This window comes from Schistocerca nitens, chromosome 11 (genome assembly GCF_023898315.1).
Source record: "Schistocerca nitens isolate TAMUIC-IGC-003100 chromosome 11, iqSchNite1.1, whole genome shotgun sequence".
In the NCBI taxonomy this organism is placed as follows: Eukaryota; Metazoa; Arthropoda; class Insecta; order Orthoptera; family Acrididae; genus Schistocerca; species Schistocerca nitens.
In genome coordinates, this window is record NC_064624.1 from 88,992,307 (window position 1) to 89,019,314 (window position 27,008).

A 27,008-nucleotide genomic window follows, 5' to 3' on the forward strand; every position below is an offset into this window, starting at 1 on the left:
ACCAAAGGTAGCTATTTTTAAGGCAATCTTTATACATATTTTAGCATACAACCACTAATTTTAGGAACATAATCCACAGCAACATGTTTTTGGGGTCAAGCTGCCATCATCTGGCTTCAAAATTAATCCTACATAAAATGCACTTCAAAAACACTCAAGGTAAAAATAGAAAAACAAATAAAATTACTAAGCTACGAAGTCCTTGTCTTACTTGAAAAGTGGTAGCATCAGATTCCCTGCTTCCTTATCCACGTTAACACACATCCTTCGAAGTGCTGCTTTTAAGGCACCACTTATTTATAAACAGGTGTGCAGCTCTGATGTGCACTGAGAGGCAGCTGGTGTGACTGATGTTTACTGCCTTGCATAAACAATGTTTTGAAGAATATGCAGATAAGGATGCAGGGAATCTGGTGCTTTCAGTTTTAAAGTAAGATGATAGTCTACATGTCTGAATAAACTTATATTTTGACCTCCAGTGCTTCTGAAGTGTATTTTATGTGGGGTTAACTTAGACAGCCTGATGATGAGAGCTCGACTCTCGAAACACATTGCTCTGGACATGTTTCTAATATTAGTGACTGTATGCTACAATATTTATAAACTGCGGAACCTTTTCGCACCCAGCTGCATAGACAGACATTTCAGGAAAGACCTCATAAAGGCATTTGTTTGGAATGTTTCGCTGTACAGAATGAGATAAGAACACAAGCGGCAGACCGAGACTGGAATACTTTGCCTAGATCATGGACAGTACCGACTGCACCACATACCACTCTCAAGATGAAGGCCCAAGAAAGAAAATCATTGTGCACTGCCGACAACCAACCTGAAGATTGAAGAACTAAGAAGAAGGAGACAAACAACAGAACCACAATTTCATTGAGAAAATGAGTTGCAGTCAGGCCTTCTTACTGAGCTTATTGCAACTTGTATTCAAGTCGTAAGTACTGAAATATTATAAAACTCAGTGACTCACCAGACTTATTAGCAATGGGTGACTGCAACTTCAAAGTCCTCCGGCGATTCATCAACCTGGAAAAATTTACAACAGATGTCAGATTTATAAAGTTTTCGTGGTGTATGAAATTTACATGACGGAAATTATGTTTAAAAGTTTTAATTCCCTGTTTCCTTATGGTACATTACCGTATACTTTTGACACTTCACTTTTCACTTGAAGTAATCAGAACAAGGGCCCATATTTTAATGACAAGTCATATTTTTTGCTTAACTTCATGGTGAATTGAACAACAATTTATGCATAAATTCAGGTGTTATAGTATAGATAAATGTACTTCTATTATGCATCCAAAGTCATATTTACATCTTTTTTTTCAGTAACAGGTTATATTTCCGCCCAATTTTGCAAAACTTTATATATTTGTTGTATCTTATATGGACACACCAATAAAAACATGAAAATGTTGCTCACATGACAATGTTTCAGATTATAATGCCACAAATAAACACAACAATTACTACAAAGCTTAATTTATCACGACTTTAGTAGACTGGTAGAAGCCGACCTTGGGGAGAATCAGTTTGGATTCTGTAGAAATGTTGGATCATGTGAGGCATACTGACCTACGACTTACGACTTATCTTAACATAGATTAAGGAAAGGTAAACTTATGTTTCTAGCATCTGTAGACTTAGAGAAGGCTTCTGACAATGTTGACTGGAATAGTCTCTTTCAAATTCTGAAGGTGGCAGGTGCCAAATGGCTATTTACAATTTTTACAGAAACCAGACGGAAGTTATACGAGTCAAGGTACATGAAAGAGAAGCAGTGGTTGGAAAGGGAGTGAAACAGGGTTGTAGCCTATCCTCAATGTTATTCAGTCTGTATACTGAGCAAGCAGTAAAGGAAACAAAAGAAAAATTTGGAGAAGGAATTAAAATCCACGGAGAAGAAATAAAAACTTTGAGGTTTACTGATGACATACTAGTTCTGTCAGAGGCAGCAAAGGACCTGGAAGAGAAGTTGAATTGAATAAACAGTGTCTTGAAAGGGGGATGTAAGATGAACACCAACAAAAGCAAAACAAGAGGATAATGGAATGTAGTCGAATTAAATCAGGTGATGCTGAGGGAATTAGATTAGGAAATGAGACACTTAAAGTAGTAAAGGAGTTTAGCTATTTGGGGATAAAAATAACTGATGATGGTCGGGGCTATAAAATGTAGACTGGCAATGGTAAGGAAAGTGTTTCTGAAGCAGAGAACTTTGTTAACATTGAGTATAAATTTAAGAGTCAGAAAGTCTTTTCTGAAAGTATTCGTATGGAGTGTAGCCACGTGTGGAAGTGAAACAAGTACGATAATTAGTTTAGAGAAGAAGAGAATAGAAGCTTTTGAAATGTGGTGCTACAGAAGAATGCTGAAGATCAGATGGGTAAATCATGTAACTAATGAGGAGGTACTGAGTAGAATTGAGGAGAAGAGGAATTTGTGGCACAACTTGACAAGAAGAAGGGATCGGTTGGTAGGACATGTTCTGAGGCATCAAGCGATCACCAATTTAATATCGGAGGGCAGTGTGGAGGGTAAAAATCGTAGAGGGAGACCAAGAGATGAATACACTAAGCAGATTCAGAAGGATGTAAGTTGCAGTAGTTACTTGGAGATGAAGAAGCTTGCGCAGGATAGAGTAGCATGGAGGGCTGCGTCAAACCAGTCTCTGTACCGAAGATCATAACAACAGTAGACAAGTAGCATTACACACTAGTCAGTTTGCTGGTGTAAGACACTGTTGGGTGGGGCCAACAAAACATTCTCAAAACTAACAAAGGCACCTCCCGACACGATAAACATCGCACACGTGGTCACACTATTCAGTGAGAATATAAACTCAAGTGGTGCAACAAAAGCGGTCCATCAGCATGGAGTTGCAAGGTTTCGTTCGTGAGTTTGATGATAAGTTCTTCAGCACTGGTGGGGAAATGTTATTTTGTTAATTAAGTGAAGTCAAAGTTAGTGCAGAACAGCACTTTAATGTGCAACAGCACTGTAATACCACCAAATACAGCAGCTGTGTGAAGAGAAGTGCTGAAAATGGCAGCAGACAAATGCTGTTAGTTGAGCAGACAGGTTCATCTTCAATTATACAAACATTTAAAGACAGGTGAAATGATGGTGTCTTGCAACATCCCATCTGAGAAGATGAAGAATCCACATTTCAGACAGTTCTTGAGAAGTACACAAAACATCCTGTTCCAGGTTAATCTATATTGAGAAAGAACTATTTATCAGTGTACTACGAAGAGTAGCTCAAAAATGAATTAGTGTTGCTGAACTAAAGATCAACGTCCCTATACAAAGGTACCAATGTGGGTGGACATCATGTTGCATATGTTATGGGGTGTTCTGAAAGTTGACAGGCCTGGAAAAATGTTCCTCCTAATGCGTGAAGCTCTCGAGAGAGAGTACAAAATTCAACAGTTGCCATTTTGTTTCACAATTCTGTGAAGCTACTGTGACAAGATGTTGTGAGCAGAGAAAATGTTTTGCTTCTGGCAACAGATGGTGCTTCATACACGGCTAAAGCAGCCGAGGGCTTCAAATTCTCTACCGCAGTATGGTTTATGTCATTTGACTCGGGCATGCGTTACGCAGAGTTGCAGAAGAGGTGCGATCAAATTGCTCTGATGTAGGAAAATTAATTACTTGTGGCACGACAATTAATGTGAACGTCCCGCTACAGGTGCAGAAATCTAAGGAACGAGCGCCTTCACTGCCCCTCCTTCCCCCACCTTGTGCTTAGATGATTGGATTCCTGGCTTAATGCTGCTGAATATTACTGGATGATCCACACTAAAAGAAAGGTAATCTTTTGTGAGCTCAATAGCTATGAATCAAGTGCTACCAAAACTGTGAAAGAGGTCTTTACACACACACACACACACACACACACACACACACACACACACACACACCCCTTGTCTGGAAACTTGGCATCACCAATGCCAACTTTCCAGTGGTAACAAAAGCCATCACAAGACTGGCAGCTGCTGGTATTCAACTGCATTTTGGAAAATGATGTCAACAATGAAACAGGTCAGCAGTTATTGACATCTCCTATCACCTTACTTAAAGAGGAGTTTAACAATGGTGTATTTCAGTTTCTCTGGAAAAATGTCTTGACTCAGTTGACGCATTATATTTCCAATAATACCAGGCTTATTTTATGAGAATAAATCTTTAGTACTCTACTGGAACACCATCAAAACCAGATAAGTTTTTATTGATGAATAAGTTCAAAATGGAATGAAATTTTAATCACGAAATACCTGTTACAGGATAAACATCACCGTGAAGGTTGACAAGTATCAGACTGGTGCTTCACGATATGACACTTGCTGTTTCTGTGAGTGCATTCAGTTGATTACACCGTCAGTTTTAAAAGAAAACAGCTGCAGATCCTAAGAACAAAATCTGTAACTGTGTGCTACCGGCCGTTCTGCCAAGTTGTCAGTTACATTTTATGCACAATATTTCGACATCTCACACAGCCGTCTTCCACGGATGCTATGAGTTTTGCTGTTACTCACTTCCCAGACTCCAACCAGACTGTGTGGAGTGGAGTCCACCCAGCACGTGCACAAAACAGTAAAACTCACAGCACCTAAAGAAGAAGGTTCGTCCAGTTGTTGAAATATTGTGCACGAGATGGAAATGACAACTCAGCAAAACACCAGAGTGTACACCTTTGATCAGTCACCCTGAGATAACCAGAGAGGTCACAACAGTGCTGTTTAAAACACAAAATTGTTTGTCATGCAGCATTCCATACTCCTAGATTTCTGTAAAGCATCTGACACGGCACCACACTGCCGACTGTTAATGAAGGTACGAGCATACGGAATAGGTCCCCAGATTTTGCGAGTGGTTCAAAGACTTCTTGAGTAACAGAACCCAGTGCATTGTGCCTGATGGTGTGTGTTCATCAGAGACAGGAGTGCCCCGGGAAAGTGTGACAGGAAAGTTGTTGTTTTCCTACATATGTAAATGATTTGGCGGACAGTAGTCTGCGGTTGTTAGCTAATGTTGCTGTGGTGTACAGTAAGGTGCCATCGTTGAGTGACTGTAGGAGGATAGTTGATGACTCAGACAAAATTTCTAGTTGGTGTGGTGAATGGCTACTACCTCTAAATGTAGAAAAATGTAAGTTAATGCAGATGAGTAGGAAAAACAAACCCACAGTTTACAAATAATGAGATGCTTGACACAGTCATGTCAGTTAAATATCTAGGCGTAATGCAAAGCGATATGAAACTGAATGAGCATATAAGGACTGCAGTGGGGAAGGCGAATGGTCCACTTTGGTTTATTGGGAGAATTTTAGGAAAGTGAGGTTCATCTGTAAAGGAGACCACATGTAAGACACTAGTGCAACCTCTTCTCGAGCTCTGCTCGAATGTTTGGGATCCGAACTAGGTCGGACTAAACGAAGACATCGAAGGAATTCAGAAGCAGGCTCCTAGATTTGTTACTAATATGTTTCAACAATAATCAAGTATTATGGAGATGCATCAAGAACTCAAATGGAATCACCGGAGGGAAGACAGCGTTCTTTTCGAGGAGCACTATCCAGAAAATTTAGAGAGCCACCATTTGTGGCTGACTGCAGAGCGATTCTACTGCCGCCAATGTACAGTTCTTGTAACGACCACAAAGATAAGCTCAGAGAGATTAGGGGCCACATGGAGGCATATAGACAGTTGTTATTCCCTCGCTCTATTTGCAGCTAGAACAGGAAAGGAAATGACTAGTAGTAGTAGAGCATGCCTTCCAACATGCACCATACAGTGGCTTGCGGAATCTGGATGTAGATGTAGATTCCTATGAACATTGTTATTTGTCATGTAGCTAATATGAATTTTCAATTCTTAAATCTACAGATTCAGATAATTTTAGAAGGAATGGCAAACAAGGAATATTTTCCATTTTCTTATCAACTGCCAAATGTTCCTGCCCAAATATCTTTGCTTTCTGTTTGTAGTATATGTTGAAATACTTTGCACCAGAGTACGTAACTTAACTCCGAATACTAGACCCAAAGGAACCTGTGCAAATCACTTTTCAGTTGAAGGAAATTTTTATTATAAGCAACAAAAACCGTTGTGACATAAATGTACCAGGAAGTGAGTGTAAGAATTTCGAGATCCGTAAAGCAGCCTCTGCAAGGGGCACCACCATCTATCTACTTTACACAATATTCTTGCTGCTCATTTCTCCTAAATAAAAACATTATTTATTTTAACAATATTGTGAAAAGCCATACAGAGGGCTAGAGGACGGATGGACGGACGGACGGACTCTCTCTCTCTCTCTCTCTCTCTCTCTCTCTCTCTCTCTCTCTCTCTCTCTCTCTCTGCCACCTGTGGCCACTGTGGCTGAGCTGAGTCGTATATGCGCCGGACAGGAGCAGCTATCGAGTTGTGATGGTAAGGAGGCGACATGGGGTGCAGAGTGGGGTGGGGGAAGGTGTGCTGCTTGTGGGAGCTTGCAAGGGCGCAGTGGGGATAGGGTAGGGCATTTAGGTGCAGTTGGGAGGTTTGTATGTGTGGGGGTGGGGGAGGGGGGAGGGAGGAGATGGGAGGGGAGGCGGTTGGGAAAGGAGGAGAGAAGAAGAGATGGGGAAAAAGACTAGTGACTAATGGGTGTGTTAGTGGAATAGAAGACCGTGTATTGCTGGAGTGAGAGCAGGGAAGGGGATAGGTAAGTGGAGGACAGGAACTAATGAAGGCTGAGGCCAGGGGGGTTACGGTAATATAGGATATATTGCAGGCAGAGTTCCCACCTGCACAGTTCAGAAAAACTGCTTCCACAGGTAGTCCTACCTCTGATGGGGTAGAAGATGTCTGACCGGAGTATGTGGTTGGGAGAATGTACGAGATAGGTCTTACCTCTAGGTCTATTTCAGGGCACAGTGAGAGGTAGTCAAAACCGTTGCTCCAGTCGTACGTGGTGCCGAGGCACGAGATGAATGCTGCTCTGTAGCCAGATGGTGAGTAAGTAGGAGGTGGTAGATGGCTGGAGAGACAAGGTATGTGAGATCTGCTTCTGTAAAAGGTTGGGAGGGTAATTTTGGTCTGCGAAGGTCTCGGTGGGATACTCGGTATATTTGCTGTGGCACTGCTCGTCCCTGCAGATGGGATGACCACGGGTGGTTAGTCTGTACGCGAGCAATTTCTCGGTACGGAATGGGTGGCAGCTGTCAAAGTGGAAGTACTGTCAGTGTTTGGAAGGTTTGGTATGGACGGAGGTACTGATGAAGCTATCCTTGAGGTGGAGGTCAGCATTGAGGAATTTGTTGAGGTTTTGGGGGAATGTTGCTAGGGTGACCTCACCCTCAGTCCAGATCATGAGGGTGTCACCAATGAATCTGAAATGGTGAGGGGTTGGACTCTGGGCAGTTAGAAAATATTGCTCTAGATGGCCCATGAATAGTTTGGCATAGAATGATCCCATGTGGGTGCCCATAGCTATTTATTTTATGTGCTTTCTCCCAGAGGACAACTCCTTATGAACACTACTGAAGGGGGGGGGGGGGGGGGGTAAGCCAACATCAAACAATGTAAAATTCAGAACGAATGATATATTACGAATAAGTGTGGCTTCAGCTGCCAAAGTCCGCAGTCGTGTGTGTGTGTGTGTGTGTGTGTGTGTGTGTGTGTGTGTGTGTGTGTGTGTGTGTGTGTGTGTGTGTGTGTGTGTTTCTGACAAAGGCCTTGTAGGTCAAAAGCTTATTTGTGACAGTCTTTTTGTTGTGCCTATCTGCGACTCAGCATCTCCGCTATATGGTGAGTAGCAACTTTCATTTTCATAAAACAAGCCAACAGTTTGTTTTACATTTACACAGTGGAAGATGCTACAAACAGTGTTACCTTTACTGTGTGGCCATTAATGTGTACTTCTGTTGCCACCATGTTTGAGTGCAGTACCCATTTCCAGCATTAAGTGCGGCACTATATACCGTATGGCCTAAACACTTCTTGAAACAGTTCACACATTCTAAGCAGCCACTAATTACACTATAGCTTGTAACATTATGGCGAACTCACTCAATTTGACCTTTCATACAAAATTAGGGTTTCAACACTGCTGTGGTCTTCAGCACAAAGACTGGTTTGAGGCAGCTCTCCGTGAAGTCTATCTTTGGCAAGCCTCTCTCCTGATCACAGTATAGGTACAACAACCTGCATCCACTTCAGTTTGCTTAGTGTATTCAAACCTTGTTCTTCCTCTACAATTTTAACCCTATCCCCTCCATCACCAAACTGACAATCCCTTGATGCCCCAGAATACATCCTCTTTTAGCCAAGATGTGACATAAATTTCTTTTCTTTCTAATTTGATCCAGAACTACTTCACTAATTATCCACTACCACTTATCTTCAGCAGCCTTCTGTAGTATGACATATCTAAAGCTCTTCTCCTCTTGCCTGAAATGATGACCGTCCAAATTTCTCTTCCATACAAGGCTATACTTCATATAAAGGCGTTCACAAAAGACTCCCAAAGATTTAAACTAATATTCAATATTAAAAATTTCTGTTTTTCAGAAACGATTTGCTCGCAACTGTGGCAACGCATTTGATACGCCAAGCTGGTGGAGACCGTTCCTAGGGCGTGCGACATCTCAGTTGCGAGTGGCAGTGGACGGCAAACTGGACGGCAGCGGCTGTGGTGAATTCGACATTTCCGGACTGGCAATGTCACTGCCTTCTGCTACCATAGCACGAACTTAAATCCTCAGTGTGCAGAGTACTACAGCTTTTCGACTGGCTGCTCGGCCGGGTCACAGAAGCGGAACACAGCCTCAATCGCCTAACGCCAATGCTAACACCGTGCAGCAAGTGTCGTTTTGGTGCGGCCACTGGCAATGCCCTCTTAACACAATCTACTTGCCGACTTCTCGGCCCTGCCGTGGTTTGTGCAGCTGGCAGACACTGAGCTGCCAGCAGTCCGTGATAGGTGCGCTGCAGCAATTTGACTCTTACAGCTGGAGTCTTGTTTCTGTACAAGACATTTCGTTTCGCTCCCTGTATTTTATGTGTGACAACTTAAGAATTCCAAATAGTGCATTCCGAGCAGTGGCAGCAGGAGAAAAATATAAACGTATTAAAATCCGCAGGCTTTTGGAATCAGTGTCTTCTCCTCTCTGGTGCCTAAAGCTCACCAGACCTTTCCTTCACCCCTCTTTCCATCCCCTTCAACTCTTCTGTCAGAAGAATGAGCCACTGGCTCTGAAAGCTTGCAGATTTCAATATCTTTGTACATGTTTCCTCCTGCCGCCACTTGGTGAGTAGATTTTTTACCTATTCAATTACATTATATTTTCAAAAATTGATTAATTTTTTTGATATATTAAATAGTGTATTCCAGTCCACAGTGTCAGAGATTTAACACACCTATCTAAAATGTATGCTTCAATCTATCTTCTAAGATACATCATGGGTCATTACTGTCTCCACTTAAGCCAATTCATTACCAAATGCAAATGTCTTAATAACAAAACTTACCACATGTTCTTCTTTGAGAAGCACTGGGACAAGTGAGACCAGCACAGGCTCTTCTGCCTTACAATACGCCTGAAAAAAGAATTAAACCTGTATCTCTGTACACTAGATATTAAAAGTGACTAGTTAACATTAACTTTAATCCAAACAAAAGGGAGCTCAATCACAACTAAAATAAAAAATGCAAAGTTAGGCAACATACGCAACTACACATTGAGCAACACCCTCAGTCCTACCAACGAACAATTGGTACTAACTGTACACAATTTTGACAGGAGAGTGCGTGACCGTGCTGCTAAGCAGACCCCATTTGTGGTTTGGCAACCAGTCCAAGTCCACAACAGAGTCATATGAACTTACCCTACATTATGTCTTGTAGCATTACAATGGCTGTCTCTAACAGAATTACTTTCTCTGTGTCAACCAGCTCTGATTCCAGAAGGATCAGCAGTGCAGAACCCAACTTTCATTCTTCTCTTATGACATTGTGAGAGCCACAGATTGGGCCTAACAGCTGAACAGATTATTTCTAAACTTTCAAAAAGCATTTGAGTTGGTATGATGGCAATGCTTATGGACAACAGTAAAACTGTATGCGATATCAAACAATATTTATGACTTCATTATCCACAATAGGCAGCACGCAAATACGGGCTGTACCTATAAGTATGACACATTATCCTGGTAAAAAGCAAAAATCGAATATAGCCTGCATTACAAAATTTTTGGGAAAGTTCAATTAGACAGTACTTTTAGTTCTATATCTATCACTTCCCTTCTTCAAATCCCACATAACTAAGGGTGAACCCCCCCTCCCCCAACTCCCTCCCTCCCTCCCCCCCCTCGGACCTGCTTCCCGTAGTTACACCTAGGTTTCCCTCTACAATTCTTACCCTCCACACTTACTTACCGAGTGGAACAACACGGCACTGAAAACGGGCTACTTCTGTTCTCAGAGAGCTGGCAATGACGTACCACATTTTCCTCTGACACGGTCCACTGCGTGGAGCACTAGAACTGCCCTTCTGAGGCTCAAATCCATTCACAGGACACAACACTAGCACACTCACTCTCCACATTAAAGGGGTAGACACAGCACTGTCCACGTCCTGGTGCAAGCCAGCCTACCTCAATGCAGGCTACCACTAGACACAGAGCTCCCGCCACATTGCAGCCCTCAACAGTGCAAGTCTTCCAAAACAGTGCGGCCCTCGTGCAAACTGATGAGCCACCACACTCCCAGATGCGGCAGTCATTTAGCGGCACCACTCGACCCACCGTCATCCGGCCACGACAGAAACACACACACCGAGTGAGGTGGCGCAGTGGTTAGGACACTGGACTGGCATTCGGGAGGACGACGGTTCGATCCCACGTCCGGCCGTCCCGGTTTAGGTTTTCCGTGATTTCTCTAAATCGTTCCAGGCAAATGCCAGGACGGTTCCTCTGAAAGGGCACGGCCGACTTCCTTTCCTAATCCGATGAGACCGATGACCTCGCTGTTTGGTCTCCTCCCCTAAACCAACAGAAACACATTACAGAAGGAAACTGTTTCCATTTCGACCCAGCAGGTATTAATAGCTCAAGTAAGTAAAAACTTTTTTACTGTCTAGATCCCGTGCACTATAAAACATTAAAATGTGAAGACTAATTTCAGTTGACCACACAGTCATCTTCATATCACTCATGGTGAAATATGTATCAGCAGATAACATATTGAAAACCCTGCATCATCTAGAGTATTTACATAATTATAAGACGAGGTTTCTTTCCAAATGTGTCATTCAAAAGCTACAGGGTTGTCTTAAATTGGCTGATTGAACTACTTTTCTGAGGTCACCATTATCACATTGTTTAGTAATGTGCACAGTAGTAGTATTACATTTACAGTGGTCATCATGAAGATGAAGCTTTGTGCAATTTTATTTTAAATAATTCTGAAGGGCAGGGCTCGGCAAATGATACGTTCCGACAAGCTCGAGAGTTCCCGATACACCGAAGTGCTCGGTACAGTATCGACGTTACTCGAACGATCACGTGACACTGACTAGCACAAGAGAATTACGAGAAATAATGAACTAGCCACAACAGTCTATTGCACTGATTGACATTTGACAGTTTGGTGAAACACAGGAGGAAATAGAATTAAAGTCTATCAACTTACAAGCTTTTGTTGTATTTTAACAGGTTTCCAATAAACATTCTCATACACGAATAAATATTCTTCACAAACATTAATGCAATTTTTTAAGTAAAGGTAACATTCAAATATAGAAATTTTTGTCCTTCAAAGAACATTAGTTAATTCAGAAACCAGATGAAAATTTTATTTGGTTATGAGACACTGTAATGATTTACTAGGTAGATTGCAAATGAGAAATTTGACCACTGTTCATGTATTACAATACCATGTAAAAACATTACCTGATTTTACTCAGCTGTATACCACGTTGGTGAAATTCAGTTGAAACAAGAAGGAAAATTAATATAGAATGACGTGGCTAACAAAGGAAGTAGATCATATTAAACAGACTGTAATTGTCAAAGCAAAAATAAATTACAGTCGCAAGACCCGTTGTGGAGATAGTACCGACAGACGTCAGTAGATCGTGGGATGAGCAAAACTTCGAGAGTGGAACGGAATCTTAAATGCAATCTTTTATTTACATATTAGTTGGTGTTGTTACATATGACCTGCATACTAGCAGATATTGCAGTCTGTTTTTGACAGTTACTCAAGCTTGGAAGGAGAACAGTGACACCAGCTTGGCTGAGAGCTATGACGATTGCACGGAGGGAAGCACTGAGCCCGCAGCAAATTTCATCATGTTCTTATGCGTGGTAATCTATACCAACTACTTTTGCTTTCTACACTGAAGAGCCAAAGAAACTGGTACACCTGCCGAATATTACGTAGGGCCCCTGCGAGCACGCAGAAGTGCCGCAACACGACGTGGCATGGACTCTACTAATGCCTGAAGTAATGCTGGAGGGAACTGACAACAGAAATCCTGAAGGCCTGTCCACAAATCCCTAAGAGTGTGAGGAGATGGAACTCTTGAGAATAGCACGTTGAAAGGCATCCCAGATATGTTCAATAATGATCGGGAGTTTGATGGCCAGCAAAAGTGTTTAAACTCAGAATAGTGTTCCTGGAGCCACACTGTAGCAATTCTGGGTGTGTGGGGTGTCGCATTGTCCTGCTGTAATTGCCCCGTATTGTCCTACTGGAATTGCCCAAGTCTATCGGAATGCACAATGAACATGAATGGATGCAGGTGATCAGACAGCATGCTTACGTATGTGTCACCAGTCAGAGTCATATCTAGACTTATCAGGGGTCCCATATTACTCAAACTGCACATGCCCCACACCATTAAGAGCCTCCACCAGTTTGAACAGTCAACTGCTGGCATGCAGGGTCCATGGATTCATGAGGTTGTCTCCATAACTGTATATAATTTGAAAAAAAAACTCGTCCGACCAGGCAACATTTTTCCAGTGAACATAAGTCCAGTGTTGGTGTTGACCGGGCCCAGGCAAGGCCTAAAGCTTTGTGTCATGCTGTCATCAAGGGTACACGAGTGGGTTTTCGGTTCCGAAATCCCGTATCGATGGTGTTTCGTTGAATGGTTCACACACTGACACTTGTTGATAACCCAGTATTGAAATCTGCAGCAATTTGCATAAGGGTTGCAGTTCTGTCACACTGAACAATTGTCTTCAGTTGTCGTTGCTCCCGTTCTCGCAGGACTGTTTTCCAGCCATTGTGATGTCTGAGATTTGCTGTTTTACCAGATCCCCGATAGTCACAGTACACAGTACACTCATGAAATGGCCGTACAGGAAAATCTGCATTTCATTGCTAGCTCAGGGATGCTGTGTCCCATCACTCATGCACTGGCTGTAACACCACGTTCAAACTCATTTAAATCTTGGGAACCTACCATTGTAGCAGCAGTAACTGATCTAAGAACTGCCCCAGACATTTGTTGACTTGTAAAGGCAATGCCGACCGCAGCGCCGTATTCTGCCTGTTTACAAATCTCTGTGTTATAATAAACATGCTTATACCAGTTTCTTCAGCACTTCAGTGTATGAACATCTACTGTGTTTAAACTGCAGTTTGCCCAAATGCATTTGTAGTCGGAATTGAACTGACTTTAAAATTGGACAAATACTCAACAATAGTATTCATTTCTGCACAAGACAACAAAAGCCTAGATCTAGGCAAGTGATGTACTTTTGTGTTTCTTGCTGCAATGTTGTCAACACTCTCCATGACGTATGACAAGAATGAAAGGGGGTATATCAGGTGGTTCTACACAGAGTGGGGGGAGGTGACATGTTTGGAAGTGAGATTATAACATACTCATCTCAGCATAGAGGTGAAATCTGGTATGTATACAGGAAAAAATAGCTGTGTTCTCAAATTCCAACATAACAACCACCCCAGAAATAGCCACATATTCTGAAGAAACAGCCATATGTTTGTGACAATGAAGGTATAAATTTCACGGCTGTGCCATTAGGTTGATGATGGTGATGACCCAAGACAGTGGTAGCACACACTACAGGGATTGTAAGCATAAAAGGCAGAAAAGAAAACAGTCCAAAAATTCATGTGAACAATTTCTTGTTGTTTATTTTATTTCTCCAAGTGTTATCAAAATTTAGACAATCAATAAATGGCAAAAGCTTAGAATAGTTATAAGGTTACCTTTTTGGCAGATACTTTATGTGTATAAAACAGTTTGTAATTCTAGTTAATCAGAATCTGTTAAAAATAAATTTCTCTCAAGGAGCCTCTCATTAAAAAAATGAACAAATAAAAATTTTTTAAAAATTGGGCCATTTTATATTCAGGGGCGTCTTACACTCAAGTAAATACAGTATGAAGCTGGCAGCGTGCCAGTATGAGTAACACCTTTGCAGCTAATCAAACACTACACTTTGAGATAACAATGTTTTATTAGTCAGCACAGTAATAAGACAAGCAACTGATAACACACGTAATATCATAATCCCGCTTGCTACTTTAAGTAACACACATCCATTATCTGCACACACACTGATGCTTGCGCCATGGCAGGTAGCGAGGTACTGACTGCTGGAGCACACCATCTTTCCACCGTCGGTCATTCGCGACATCGCTGACAAACAGGTGAAGAGTGGTGTAAGAGCTGAGGTAGCTACACGTTTTTATTTGTCGTTAATCACTTCCTTAACCTCCTGATGGATCTGTTATTGTGAAAAACGGCAAGTTCCACCACAGTTTGGAGTTGACAAACTGTAGATGAATGAGTTCAAAGGTCAGAGGAGGGAAATGGTGTATGGCCTTGAGTAGGACTGTCCCTAGTAGAGCACTGTGCTGCTCAAAACCACCTTCAGGTTGATGAAAGCTTCCAATTTTTTCAAAACTGCTCTAAAATGCTATTCTTGAGGGTGTGTCATCACTGGATTATATGCATCATAAAAATCTTAAAATATGCATGAAAAATGCTTAAAAATGCACAGAAAGTGCAGAAATCTGCAAGACCAAATAATAAAAAAACATAGGAGTTACTGCGTGCATCACATCTCAAAGTCGAACCTGTGCATATCAATTACGAGGAAGAGTGCCAGCCATGCCAAAGATCGGTACATTTAGAATGTTGATATCACTTTCTGAATAATTTTTGGTAGAGGTTAGGAAGGGGGGGGGGGGGGAAGCTTTCTGGGATTATTTTCTAAAAATTTGCAAAATGGGGACTCATACTGTATTTCAAGAGTTGTTCCTTCTTCACTATTGTTGTCGGTAACAAACAGACGCGATGTGAGTTGAGTCACGACAAAACAATCGATACGTACAGGACCAACTTAGAGATATACTGCACGCAGGGGGGGTCACATTCAAAAACCTAATAATATTTTATTTAAAAAACAACACACAATAATGACATTTTTAACATCATTAACTTTTAATTAATACTATTGGACCAAAGCATCATTTACAATTTATTTTACATTTTTCTACTATTGTAAATACATACAAACAAGTACTGTTCCAAAAGTTTGGTGGTAAGATTGTGTCTTCGATCACTCAAAACATTTTTATAAGTAGAAAAGGACCGTTCTACATCTACTGAGGTGACTGGGCAGTATTTGAATTTGGGTGCTATGTTGGCACTTACCGTTTCTGGTAAAAGTTCACCCATCCCATTAATAAAACTATCAATATGGTACAAGGGTTCAAAGCCTGGGTTATTGTATAAAATATTTTCAAACTTTTCTATAAGTTTTCTCGGGAATACCTCCGAAAATGAGCAGTTCACTAGAATAATTTCAATCATTAACTGAATAGATTCATTCAATGCCAAACCTTGAGTTTCAAGCTTTTTAATACTTGCAGGCATATGGGAAAAGTAGTGCTAATCACAGCAATGTCGTTTTTAATACCGGAATCATTGAAAGCTTCCTTGGATTGGCAAACTGCCAAAGCCTCTGCACTATTAAAGTCATTTACTACCCGTCTAATGGCCTTGAAATTTTTATTGTAAAATGACACAGCTTCAACCTACGTACCCCAATGAGTTACGACTGGAATAATTCAATGATTATTAAGAATCCGCCTCAATTGCAAATAGAAACCAGATGTTGACCTAGGTTTCGGCGCGGATCACCGTGCCTTCTTCGGAACACACTAAAACTACAAACTGTATTAATGCTGGGCGATGCCTATTTACGCAGTTTGTAGTTTTAGTCTGTTCCGAAGAAGGCGTGGTTATCTGCACCGAAACCTAGGCGAACATCCGGTTTCTATTTGCAATCGAGGCGGACTCTTTATAATCATTGCACATTTGGTAGTTTTTCTTTGTAGGTCTTGATGCGAGCAGGAGCCTTTAGAAACACTTTCTCTGTGGGTGAAATCAGTTTACTTACATTCAGCAAGGCGATGTGCTCAGTGAACAAAGCACATCACACGAATCAAATTACGATAAAATACTCTGAGGGCTTTTCCTGCTTTGATCATATAGGGAGCAGCATCTCAAATAAACACAAACACACTTGCATATGCAGAAGATTCTGGATATATTTTTCTAATACCCTCAATCACAAATCTAGTGATCGTAGAATGATTTACTTTTTCAAGTTCTTTGCATAACACTAAATAGGAAGAAGAAGGCTCTTCTTTTAAAACACCAACAATTAAATTTGCAAAGTACAGGTCACAACTGTCTACAGTTTCATCAACTGAAATCCAGATCATGTTGCCCTCGAGTTCATTGGGTATTTCTTCTAGAACATTTAAGCTCATTGTCGGTATGTAATTTTTACACAATGTCGATTCATCTGGTATATTTTGATTTAAGCAATATTTCTGCAGGAAGCCTTAGAGGATAGAGTTTATAAGTTTGTGAGGAGGAATATTGCTTGCAATGAATGCTCTACACAGATCCATGTTAAACAGACTTTTTTGGTTACCTCTGGACAAGTCCCTGCTACTCCAACTTGCTGTTATCAGAAATTTTTGTCATCACCTTTTCTTCTGCATTCCTGTGATAGGAAGATCTGTCTCGGCATGCTGATCTACTTGAAACTTTTTTTTTTTTATTTGCACAAAACATTTTTTTCACAGACTTGAAAACATAAAATAATTCCGTCATATGTAAATGTTCCGGGACGGTCAGCTATCCACGAAACGACCATTCTTTTTTCGGGTGGTACGGCACACGACACGTTATACACTGCACATCATTAACACGTTCAACTGTGTACAAGTAAGCAGAAAGCTAAACTGAAACAACGGATGTGCGACTAAAAGCTCGCGTAATTTAATTTATTTGTTGCGAACGCATACGGCGGGACAGTGGGGGGGATTAACCAGGGGGGCAGAGGCGCAGGAGCACAGACTCTGTACGCCTCTTCCTGTTCCTATTCTGTAATGATTTCGCCATGCAGTGGGCTTTCGGTTAGCTATTACACGCAGTTTTAGGTGCGGTGAATGTGTGAGACGTAAAAACTAGATAGAGCTAGAGACTACACGTCTCAATTTTTAAAATATTGTAAACAGAGTGAAATATGTATCGTCACCAGTTTTTATTAAAATATGCAATAACTGGTGAAAAGGAGCGAAATATGCAAATGGATATGCAGCATGCAAATGCGTATAATACGGTCCCTAGTCTTCACCAAACATCCCTCGGTTGGGATCGCGCCACAGCTTCAGCATACGGTCTATAGAGACTCGTGCATAATGCTCGAGGATGACATCGTTTTGAAATTTTATCAACATTTAGCTCGTAACAAGTATTAAGTTTGATGTCTGTACTTCCTACAAAAAGTACATAAAAATTCTCTAAGTTGACTACGATCTAGACCTCCGTAGTGCTGTTAATTGTCATTAGGGCCAGGGTTACATTTTTTCTTCATTTAGACAACATTTTCGCATTAAAATACATTTGCTACTTGAGTACCAGCAAGAACAATGATTTGCACAGTGGAACTGCCAACAGGGTTGGAGCCTGCAAAACCAGCCCAAGTCCCATTCGTGTATTGCTGGTGGGAGCTGTCAACTGACAACTAATTTATATACAATAATATAATGTTGTCAAAAAGTTCGCGTATTACAAATATGCACCAACGAGAGGCTAAAATGACAATATAACACTCTTCTCTCCCTGCACGAGAATCACAAATTGTGTGGGCATACGGGATGTGACTACACGATATATAGAAGTCTGGATCAGTCCCGGGGGAACATTCAGATCGCCGAAGCAGTTAAGGTGAACGCTCGTAACGAGTGGAAAATTTGAGTTCGAGTCTCGGTCCGGCACAAACTTTCGTGTGTAACAAAATGCTGACATCGATGCAGATATGAAATAAGTAGATTTATTTCATAATGTTAATCCACAGCTTTTAGGCATGCGTGTCTGAAGAGCATTATATTGTGACGATGCAGACACTGTATAAACACAGACATTTTATGATATTGCAGGGCCTGTGTTGTTAAAAGTATGATGCAATGTTCCTTTGGACATACATGCATGCCCAAAAGAACAAGCACTGTGCTGACCACAGCCCACATGGAATACACAAAACATATTTGCAGTTGCAAATACGGACAACCGTCAGCTGTATAATGGAATGAAAACAACTAAAATTTGTGCCATACTGGAACTCGAACCTAGGTTTCCTGCTTTACACAAGCGGTCACCTTAACTGTTTTGGCTATCTGTGCACAACTCTTGGCCAGGCCCAAACTTCTATATGTACCCCACGTACTGGAATTTCTCTCTCTCTCTATCTCTTTCTTTTTTGGCAAAATTCGCATATATTTTTGTTGAGATTCATATTTCTTTTAATGATTAGATGCACCTACCTCAAAGGTTGTCACGTGAGTGAAAATAAACAAAGCCTTATTTCTTTGAAACTGACTGCTACAGAAAGGTGCTGATTGGGAACTTTGTGACAGTAATGTTTGATTTTGCAAAAACTTCCAAAACCTTTTTCTTCCAAACTAGCCTATGTTTTCTTCATTTGGCTATATTTAAGAATTTAAAAATGATTGTTCTGTTGAAAAGCCACAGCTTTTTCCTGACAGTGAGCTGAATGCGTCTCTAATTTAAGGTGTTTCTGGACATTATCTCTCTTTTCTACACAATTCGATGATAACAAAATCTACAAACTATTAATTTCTATCTTTTGTGGGCATTCGTAGGTGTGCGACCCATGCTCTACAATGCTACAGATAGAACAGACAAGGCAGTTAGCATAGAAGCAGAACTGAACATATCATAATGCTATGTTAACATTAGGAGAAGAATTTTGGCACAGTCGAAAAATGTTACAAATCTTGTCTTGCTATAGCACATAGTGCAGACACTACAGGCTACAGTGGCAGATGACAACAAGCATAAACAAACTAGAATTTTGACTGCCAGAGGGAAGAAGAGTGGTGTGCAGAAACAAACCCCGCCTCCCTTTCACATGGCGACAGCCAACAGTATTGTCAAAGGGATCACCCATCTCTTCTAACGTTGTAAGGTTCGTAATCGAAATCCGTAACGGATCAGGATTAGTAGCTTCACTTATTTCAAAATCAGAAAACGATAAGCAACACGTGACACAAAATATTTGGGGGAAAGCTACAGCTCAACTGCTCGCTGATGTTAGCGGACTATTGTTAACGACTCAGTGCAGGCCTGATATCTAGCAGTATTCGATACAACCACTGCTCAAAACATACTCCTCCTAATTTGCCACTTTAGAAATGTCCACATTAAACCATATTTTGGGCTTTTTTAACAAACAAATGTACACATTTCTTTGTTATAAAATACTAGGTCCCACAGCTGAGTACTACATTGTATTACACAGCACGTATCTTAAATAGACCATTCAACCGCCCACAACTGGCCTGGCATCAGATCATTTAGTGCACTGATATGTCGTTGCATTTGTACACTTTCATTTTGCAGAAAGGTTCTTATACACATTACCTTTACAAATTGGCCTTCACCAGAAGATGCACAATACCATTAACCAAAAACTGGTTACATTTTCAATATTTTTATGCAGGAATCAAGCTATTTCAAATTATCTCTGATAAAATAGTTCATCTGGATACAATTTACTACAAAATAGCATCTAAAACGTAATTTTGCATTTTGAAGCAGAAACGTAAATTTTTCCAATCCCTATAAATTAAGTGCAAGAGTGCAGATTGTGACGCACAGATGACAACATATGGAAGTGTTTCTTGTCATGACTCCTGTACGGATAGCCAAAGTGGTTATGGCGACCTAACACATAAACTGGGAGATCTGGGTTTGAGTCCCAGAGATCCGGGTTTGAGTTCCAGTCCAGCACGAATTTTCTGCCATCTGATTTCTCCTGAAACTGCTGCTATTGCTGGTTGTGTCCTTTTCCAGTAACTGAGCAACGACAGTCTTTTCATCTGTTTACACATCTACAGTACTTGACTTGCCTGTCCCTGAACCACATGCACATCATCATCAAGTCCTCCAGCATTTAACAATAATTTTCTAGTTATGTGAAATCACTGTACACAACTGTATCATTTGCAAAGAGTCCCTTAGAAATATCTACCTAATCTGTGTGTGTATACACAGTACAATTGTGGCTTATTATAATGCGTATTCTCCAGTTTGACTTTCAACAATAGTATATAAGAAATTTTATGTATATGCGTTTTCTACTACTAGTAAATGAAATACAATTAAGAGTTATCTCATTACTTCAGTGTGTAACTGACAGTCAGTATTTCATGAATACTTACACCTTCCTCTTCTTTGAGGAATATCTGGACCAGTGAGAGTGTGGCTGCTTTATCCACTTGGTCATTTATCTGCAAGTGGAAAACAAATTAGTCAATGATCTTCATAAAAAAACAACACAAGGAACTTTTATACAAATTTTAAACGAAAAATAACCAAATACAACCCACTGAACTTGGAAACTGAAGACAGAAATGGAAATACGTGCAAACAATTTCCAATATTTCCAAAACCATCTCAACTACGAAGAACACAGAAAAGTGGTCTCGAAGAGCTCGACAACCAGCCCTAACTCTGAACCGTCCGTCACTGAGGAATTACAGTCATTTCAAATCTCAAAATCCACAAGGTCTCAGAGAGACCAAATCGAGCTGAACTTTGAGGAAAAAATGTCACAGACGCTCACCACAACTTTTTTGAAGAAATATGAATACATGAAAAACCCCTGATGAATGGAAGACGGCCCTCGTCCACCCACTCCATAAGAAAGTGTCCCAAGCAGATCACAACTATGGAGGAATCTCCCCCTAGACATAACATACAAGATACTCTCCACAGTCTTATTAAACAGAGCAAAATCCCAGTTAGACAATCAACTTGAAGTATATGAAATTGGCTTCAGGAAAGGAAGAGCCTGCCCAAAACAAACGCTAAACCTCAAAAACTTCATGACATACCAAAAATGAAGAGCAAAATGATATGTTATGACTGTCATTGAGTTTTTAAAATCATGCAACTCAATACACCAGGAATCCCTTATATATACTAAAAAAATTAGCCCTAGATAACAAAAAATATAAATCCAATCACAGAGACCCTTATCACCTCATATTCCAAAGCCAAATTCATGGGAGAACACTAACCCTTTTGAAATAAAAAACTGGTGTAAGCTAAGGAGATGGAATCCCCCACTGCTAGTTAAGTGCTCCCAAGAAAAACTTGTTGGACAGACGGGTACACAGAGATAGTGGAATCTGTCTAGGAGCACAAAACAAAAGGCATCAAAGCCAACTATCTAGCTTTTGCAGATGAGACCTGGGAAATAGCCAAAGAACAGACCCTTGAACAGAAAAAACAGGTCTCAAAACCCTCAAAAAGACCAATGTAACAACAAACATAAAAAACCCACCACTAAAATGTTGTGGGACAACAAAAAGTAGAGATAATCAAAGAACTCAAATACCTTGCAGAATCCATCAGCTGGAATGGGCTCGAGAAAAAGGCAATGGAAATTAGAAGTAAAGTTGATCTGGTCTTCTATCTCGCAAAAAACACATACAACAAAAGGTCCCTCTCACAGAATGCAAAAATAAGCATTGTAACAGTGTAGTAGTCAAACCAGAAGCCCTGTATGCAGCTGAAACACTATCACCAACCGTGGCCTAGTTGAAAGACTGGAGATAGAAGAAACAAAGATATTAGAAACATTTCTTGACCCCAGATTTCACAACAATTAATCCGCACCAAAAATGAAACCCTTTACCAAACTACCGAAAAACTCTCAGACACAATTAGGACAAAAAGAATTCATTTTTATGGATACATCTTCATTCTGAACCAAAATAGATCAACTGAATGAATTATGACTACTTCTGCAGGAAAAAAATGGATTACTGAAATGGAAAAGGACTTCAGACAACTCCAAATCACAAGAGCTATGTTCAAAAATAAAACTGAGAAAAAGAGAGAGGAGGAGAACAACACAATGGGAGGAAGGGAGGGAGTGAGGGAGGGAGGGAGGGAGAGTTTGGGGGGGGGGTTAGGTTCCAAAATCAAATCCAAACGAACATCCACATCTCTGATGAAGATAGGAAAGCAAGGTCAAAAGAATGAAACAATACTGAGCTGCTAACAGAAAGGCACAAAACATTAAAAAGTGATTAATTTAACATATCGCAAAGCCGGGTAAAACAAAAATAAAAAGAAGACTCTGCTGTTATTATAATGTGTGGTTTATAAATTTCCTCAATATTAAGTGTGTTGTTGTTGATGATGTAGCCTTCAGTCCAAAGGTTGGTTTGATGCAAATCTCCATGCTAGTCCATGCTGAGCAAGCCTCTTCATCTATGCATGATACTGCTACCTACATCCATTACAACCTGCTAGCAGTAGCCAAACCTTGGTCATTATCTCCAATTATTAACCCCCCCCCCCCAGTTACTTTCTCATTACCAAACAGGTGATTGCTCAGTATGAGTATTATTAACCATACCCTTCTTTTAGTGAAACTGAGCCACAAAACTCTATTTTCGCGAATCTGATTAGTTATTCTATCTACCCACCTGATCTACAGCATCATTCCAGAGCACCACATTTCAAACGTTTCTATTCTCTTCTTGTCTGAATTGTTTATCAACCATGTTTTATTTCAGTACCGGTCTACACACCAGACAAATACCCTCAGAAAAGACTTCCAAACACTTATACTTTTAGTTTGATGTTAACAAATTTCTCTTTTCTCAAAACACTTTTCTTGCTACTAACAGTCTGCATTTTATATTCTCCTTCACTGACCATCATCAGCTTTTTGTTGCCCAGATAGAAAAACACATTTCATTTCCTAATCTAACTCCCTCAACATCACGATTCATCTACCTTCCACTGACCTTGTTTTACCTTCGATGGTGTTCATCTTACAGCCTCTGTTGAAGACATTACACATCCCACACCACAGTGCTCTTCCAACTAAATTGTCGACTCTGAAGAAATTACAGTGTCTTCGGCAAACCTCAGTTTTTTCTTCCTGAACTTTAATTTCATTTAAGAATTCCTCCTTGTTTACCTTTACTGCATGCTCTACGTACATATTGAAACACATCGAGGATAGGCTACAACCCTGCCTCACTCCATTACCAACCACTATCTCCCCCTCACGTCATTCAAGTCTTTGTGACTGCCGTCTGATTTCTGTAATAGTTGCAGATACCTGTTTGGTCACTATAATTTATCCCTGTTATATACAGAATTTCTAAGAGTTTATTCCAGTCAACATTGTCAAAAGCATTCTCCGAATCTGCAAATGCTATAAATCCAGGTTTCCCTTTCTTTAACCAATCTTCAAATATAAATCACAGGGTCATTTTTTCCTCACATACCGCTACATTTCTCCACAACCTGCACTTACCTTCCCTGGGATCGGTTTCTACCAATTTTTCCATTCTTCTGTAAATTATTTGTGACAATATCATGAATTATTAACCAGAACAAATTTTCTCTCTGTAGTGGAGAGTATGCCATTAGGAAACTTCCTGAGCCACAGGCTAAACAATGTCTCTGCTACACCCTTTCTTCCAGAAGTGTTAGTCCTACAGGTTTTGAATGAGAAGTTTGGAAGGTAGGAGATATACTGGCAGAGGTAAAGCTCTGAGAATGGCAAAGATCTCTGGTTTGAGCCCTGGTGCAGCGCACAGTTTTGATCTGCCAGGAAGTTTCATGAGTTATTAAACTGATAGTTTGTCTGTCTCATATATCTTGCACAGCACATGCAATAATTATATAATGGTTGGCGCTCTCAAACACATCAGTAATACTGGGCCAATGTTGTCTCAGGGTATATACGCTGACAAGGAAGGGGGGGGAGGGGGGGGGCCAACGGATTTTTTCCCAAATTTCCCAGTTAAAAATAAACTTTCCCTGTGTTAAGTGACAATATACTTTTCCTTGGCGCTGACGAACTGACAAATCCTTTGAATTGTAAAGGTATTGTATACAAGCGTAGAACTTCCCGGTACTTCAGCAAAATATAACTTGTTTTGGAAAAATATTTGATGCGCAGCATCATGTACAGCGCATATTTTCAAACTACAAAAGTATAAATACGAATTCCACCAATTAAAGTACGGTATCTTTCGAAGCACCGAAAACGAGATTGCGATGAGCCATTGCCACCAATCATAGCTCAAGTTACAGTACTCCCCAGCCAAAGACAGCAAATATTCAGAGCACAGGACTTGTGTTGTAGTCGGCGAATAGCCACATCACTGTTAAGTAGAGTGAATATGCAAATAGGAAAAGTTAATGGTTTAAATTAATATACATTCAGTAGTTAATGGTTTAAATTAATATACATTCAGTATAGCTACATGAAAAGATAAGCTATCACCTACAATATACCAGTCATCGAAAGCTTTTGGCCTTTTTTTTAGGATACGATGGATCCTTTGACAAGCACTCCAACTTTTCCATAGAAAAGCCAATTACATGGAAAATTGCTCAAGATTTCACCTCGAACTGCTTTTGAAGGATAATTTTACTTTTTGCCACCGTTATTGCATAATTTGTAATCTATGACAGAAATAAAACAGATATGAAAAACTAAGATTTTCCTTTTTTAGTGTGTTACCTTTCAAGATATATCAAACACAAATACGCTGATTGGTTGGTTGGTTGGCTGGTTAGGGGGAAGGGACCAAACAACAAGATCATCAGTCCCATCGGATAGGTGAAGGGTGGGGAAGTCGGCCATGCCCTTTTATAAGGAACCATCCCAGCATCTGCCTGAAGCGATTTAGGGAAATCATGGGAAACCTAGCCAATGGCCTTGCTGCTGTCGTTAACACCGGTTCCCGTTAGGTCACCGAAGCTAAGCACTTTCGGGCTTGGCTAGTACTCGGATGGGTGACCATCTGGTCTGCCAAGCCCTGTGGGCAAGCGAGGTGCACTCAGCCCTTGTGAGGCAAACTGAGGAGCTACTTGATTGTGAAGTAGTGGCTTCCGTCTCGTAAACTGATATACGGCCGGGAGAGCGGTGTGCTGACCATGTGCCCCTCCATATCCACATCCAGTGACGCCTGTGGGCTGAGGATGGCACGGCGGCCGTTCGGTACCGTTGAGCCTTCCGAGGCCTGTTCGGAGAGTTTTTTTTTATGGAAAACCTAAATCAGAATGGCCAGACGCAGGCATGAACTGTCGTCCTGCCAAATGGGAGACCAGTGTGCTAACCACTGTAAGGTGTTACTCAGTCTAATATGCTGTAAATATTTAAATAATGGCATAAATGGCTAGTCTTCTAGATTCAAAATTTTTCTACACGGCTGTCCCTCAAAGTGTTAAGTTTTGAGTGACAGTCAAACGCTCTGTGATTTAAGAAATTAATCACAGATTCTCACATGCGATGTAAGTCATCTTGCATAATAGGAAATTTACTTCGTAAATCATGCTTCTCAAACCACCATCCTCAATATTTTCCCATGACCTGTTATAAAAGTAAACTTTTGTGACATCATACTCATTGAAAGCAGTTTGTTGTTACAATATATGACACAGTCTTCATCCTAAAGCCTTCAACACATTTTGCTGTTGGCAGACACTTGTGTGTGCACTTTGTTTTGTAGTAAATGGTGGACTTCCTTCGCAACTAAAATTTTATTTTGGTGTTATTCTCTCATTTATGTTTTCTTTCTGCAATACTATCCTGCTGTAGTTGGCCAAAGTAAAATTTTTGTTACGAATATCAGTTCTTACTCGTCAAAATTACAAAAATTTAACTGGAAACTAAAACAATGAAAAATTATCAGAAATCTTAAAGATTCCTGTGTTCTCCCCAGATTTCCCAGTTAGCCTGGGGTATATACACCCTGTGTCTATCCAGCAGCCTTGTTTCAACTTCAGTCTTTCACTGTAGCAGACATGATATGAAACTGCATCCATACAGCTTCTCTGTGATAGCTATAAGGAACAGAAGTAATATTTATTCCATGAGAAAAACTTTCAATACCCAATATTGCATAAATTAGTCTTTATTGTGGACAACCGGTTTTGACAGTTCTAACTGTCATCCTCTTGTCTTCAAAACAAGTTTGTTATGAAACATGTTCCACTGTGAGCTTGTACCTTATGCCACACTGTCATTGCACTGCTTAAAATGCAGGCCATTATACATAATTTTATCAAAAATAAAACCATTTACAGTTAAAAAGCACCTCGTGCACACGAGCACGTTTGCATAAGTAGTGCTCGCAGAGGCTTCTTAATTCTTGAAGCACATGATATACAGCAAAATGCACATCTGTTTATGTTTGCAGAAATGTTCCACACATTGTGGATCCACACCTCAGCCAAAGTATATGGTGCAACTACAGTTTAATGTATATTGTACATTTTAAGACTTAACGAGCCTCTGCGAGTGCTATGTATGTGAACATGCTCGTGTGCACAAGCTGCTTTTTTAACTGTAAACAGTTTTGTTTTTGAAAAACCTATG

The 27,008-nt window shown here is 40.5% G+C and overlaps 1 protein-coding gene across 3 annotated transcripts in view; it reads right to left on the minus strand.

Moving 5' to 3' along the window:
- LOC126212896 (uncharacterized) overlaps nt 1-27,008 on the minus strand; it is a 93,815-nt gene that overhangs the window by 35,686 nt on the left and 31,121 nt on the right. For 2 of the 3 annotated variants that reach the window (XR_007540960.1, XR_007540959.1), the window contains exons 3-5: nt 20,809-20,877; nt 9,531-9,599; nt 980-1,035 (exon numbers count right to left, since the gene is read on the minus strand). Coding sequence is in view for 1 of the 3 variants with exons in the window: in XM_049940416.1 (XP_049796373.1) it covers nt 980-1,035; nt 9,531-9,599 (125 nt within the window). In the remaining 2 variants the exon portion in view is untranslated. The remainder of the gene's footprint in view (nt 1-979; nt 1,036-9,530; nt 9,600-20,808; nt 20,878-27,008) is intronic. The other variant, XM_049940416.1, reaches the window with a different exon arrangement.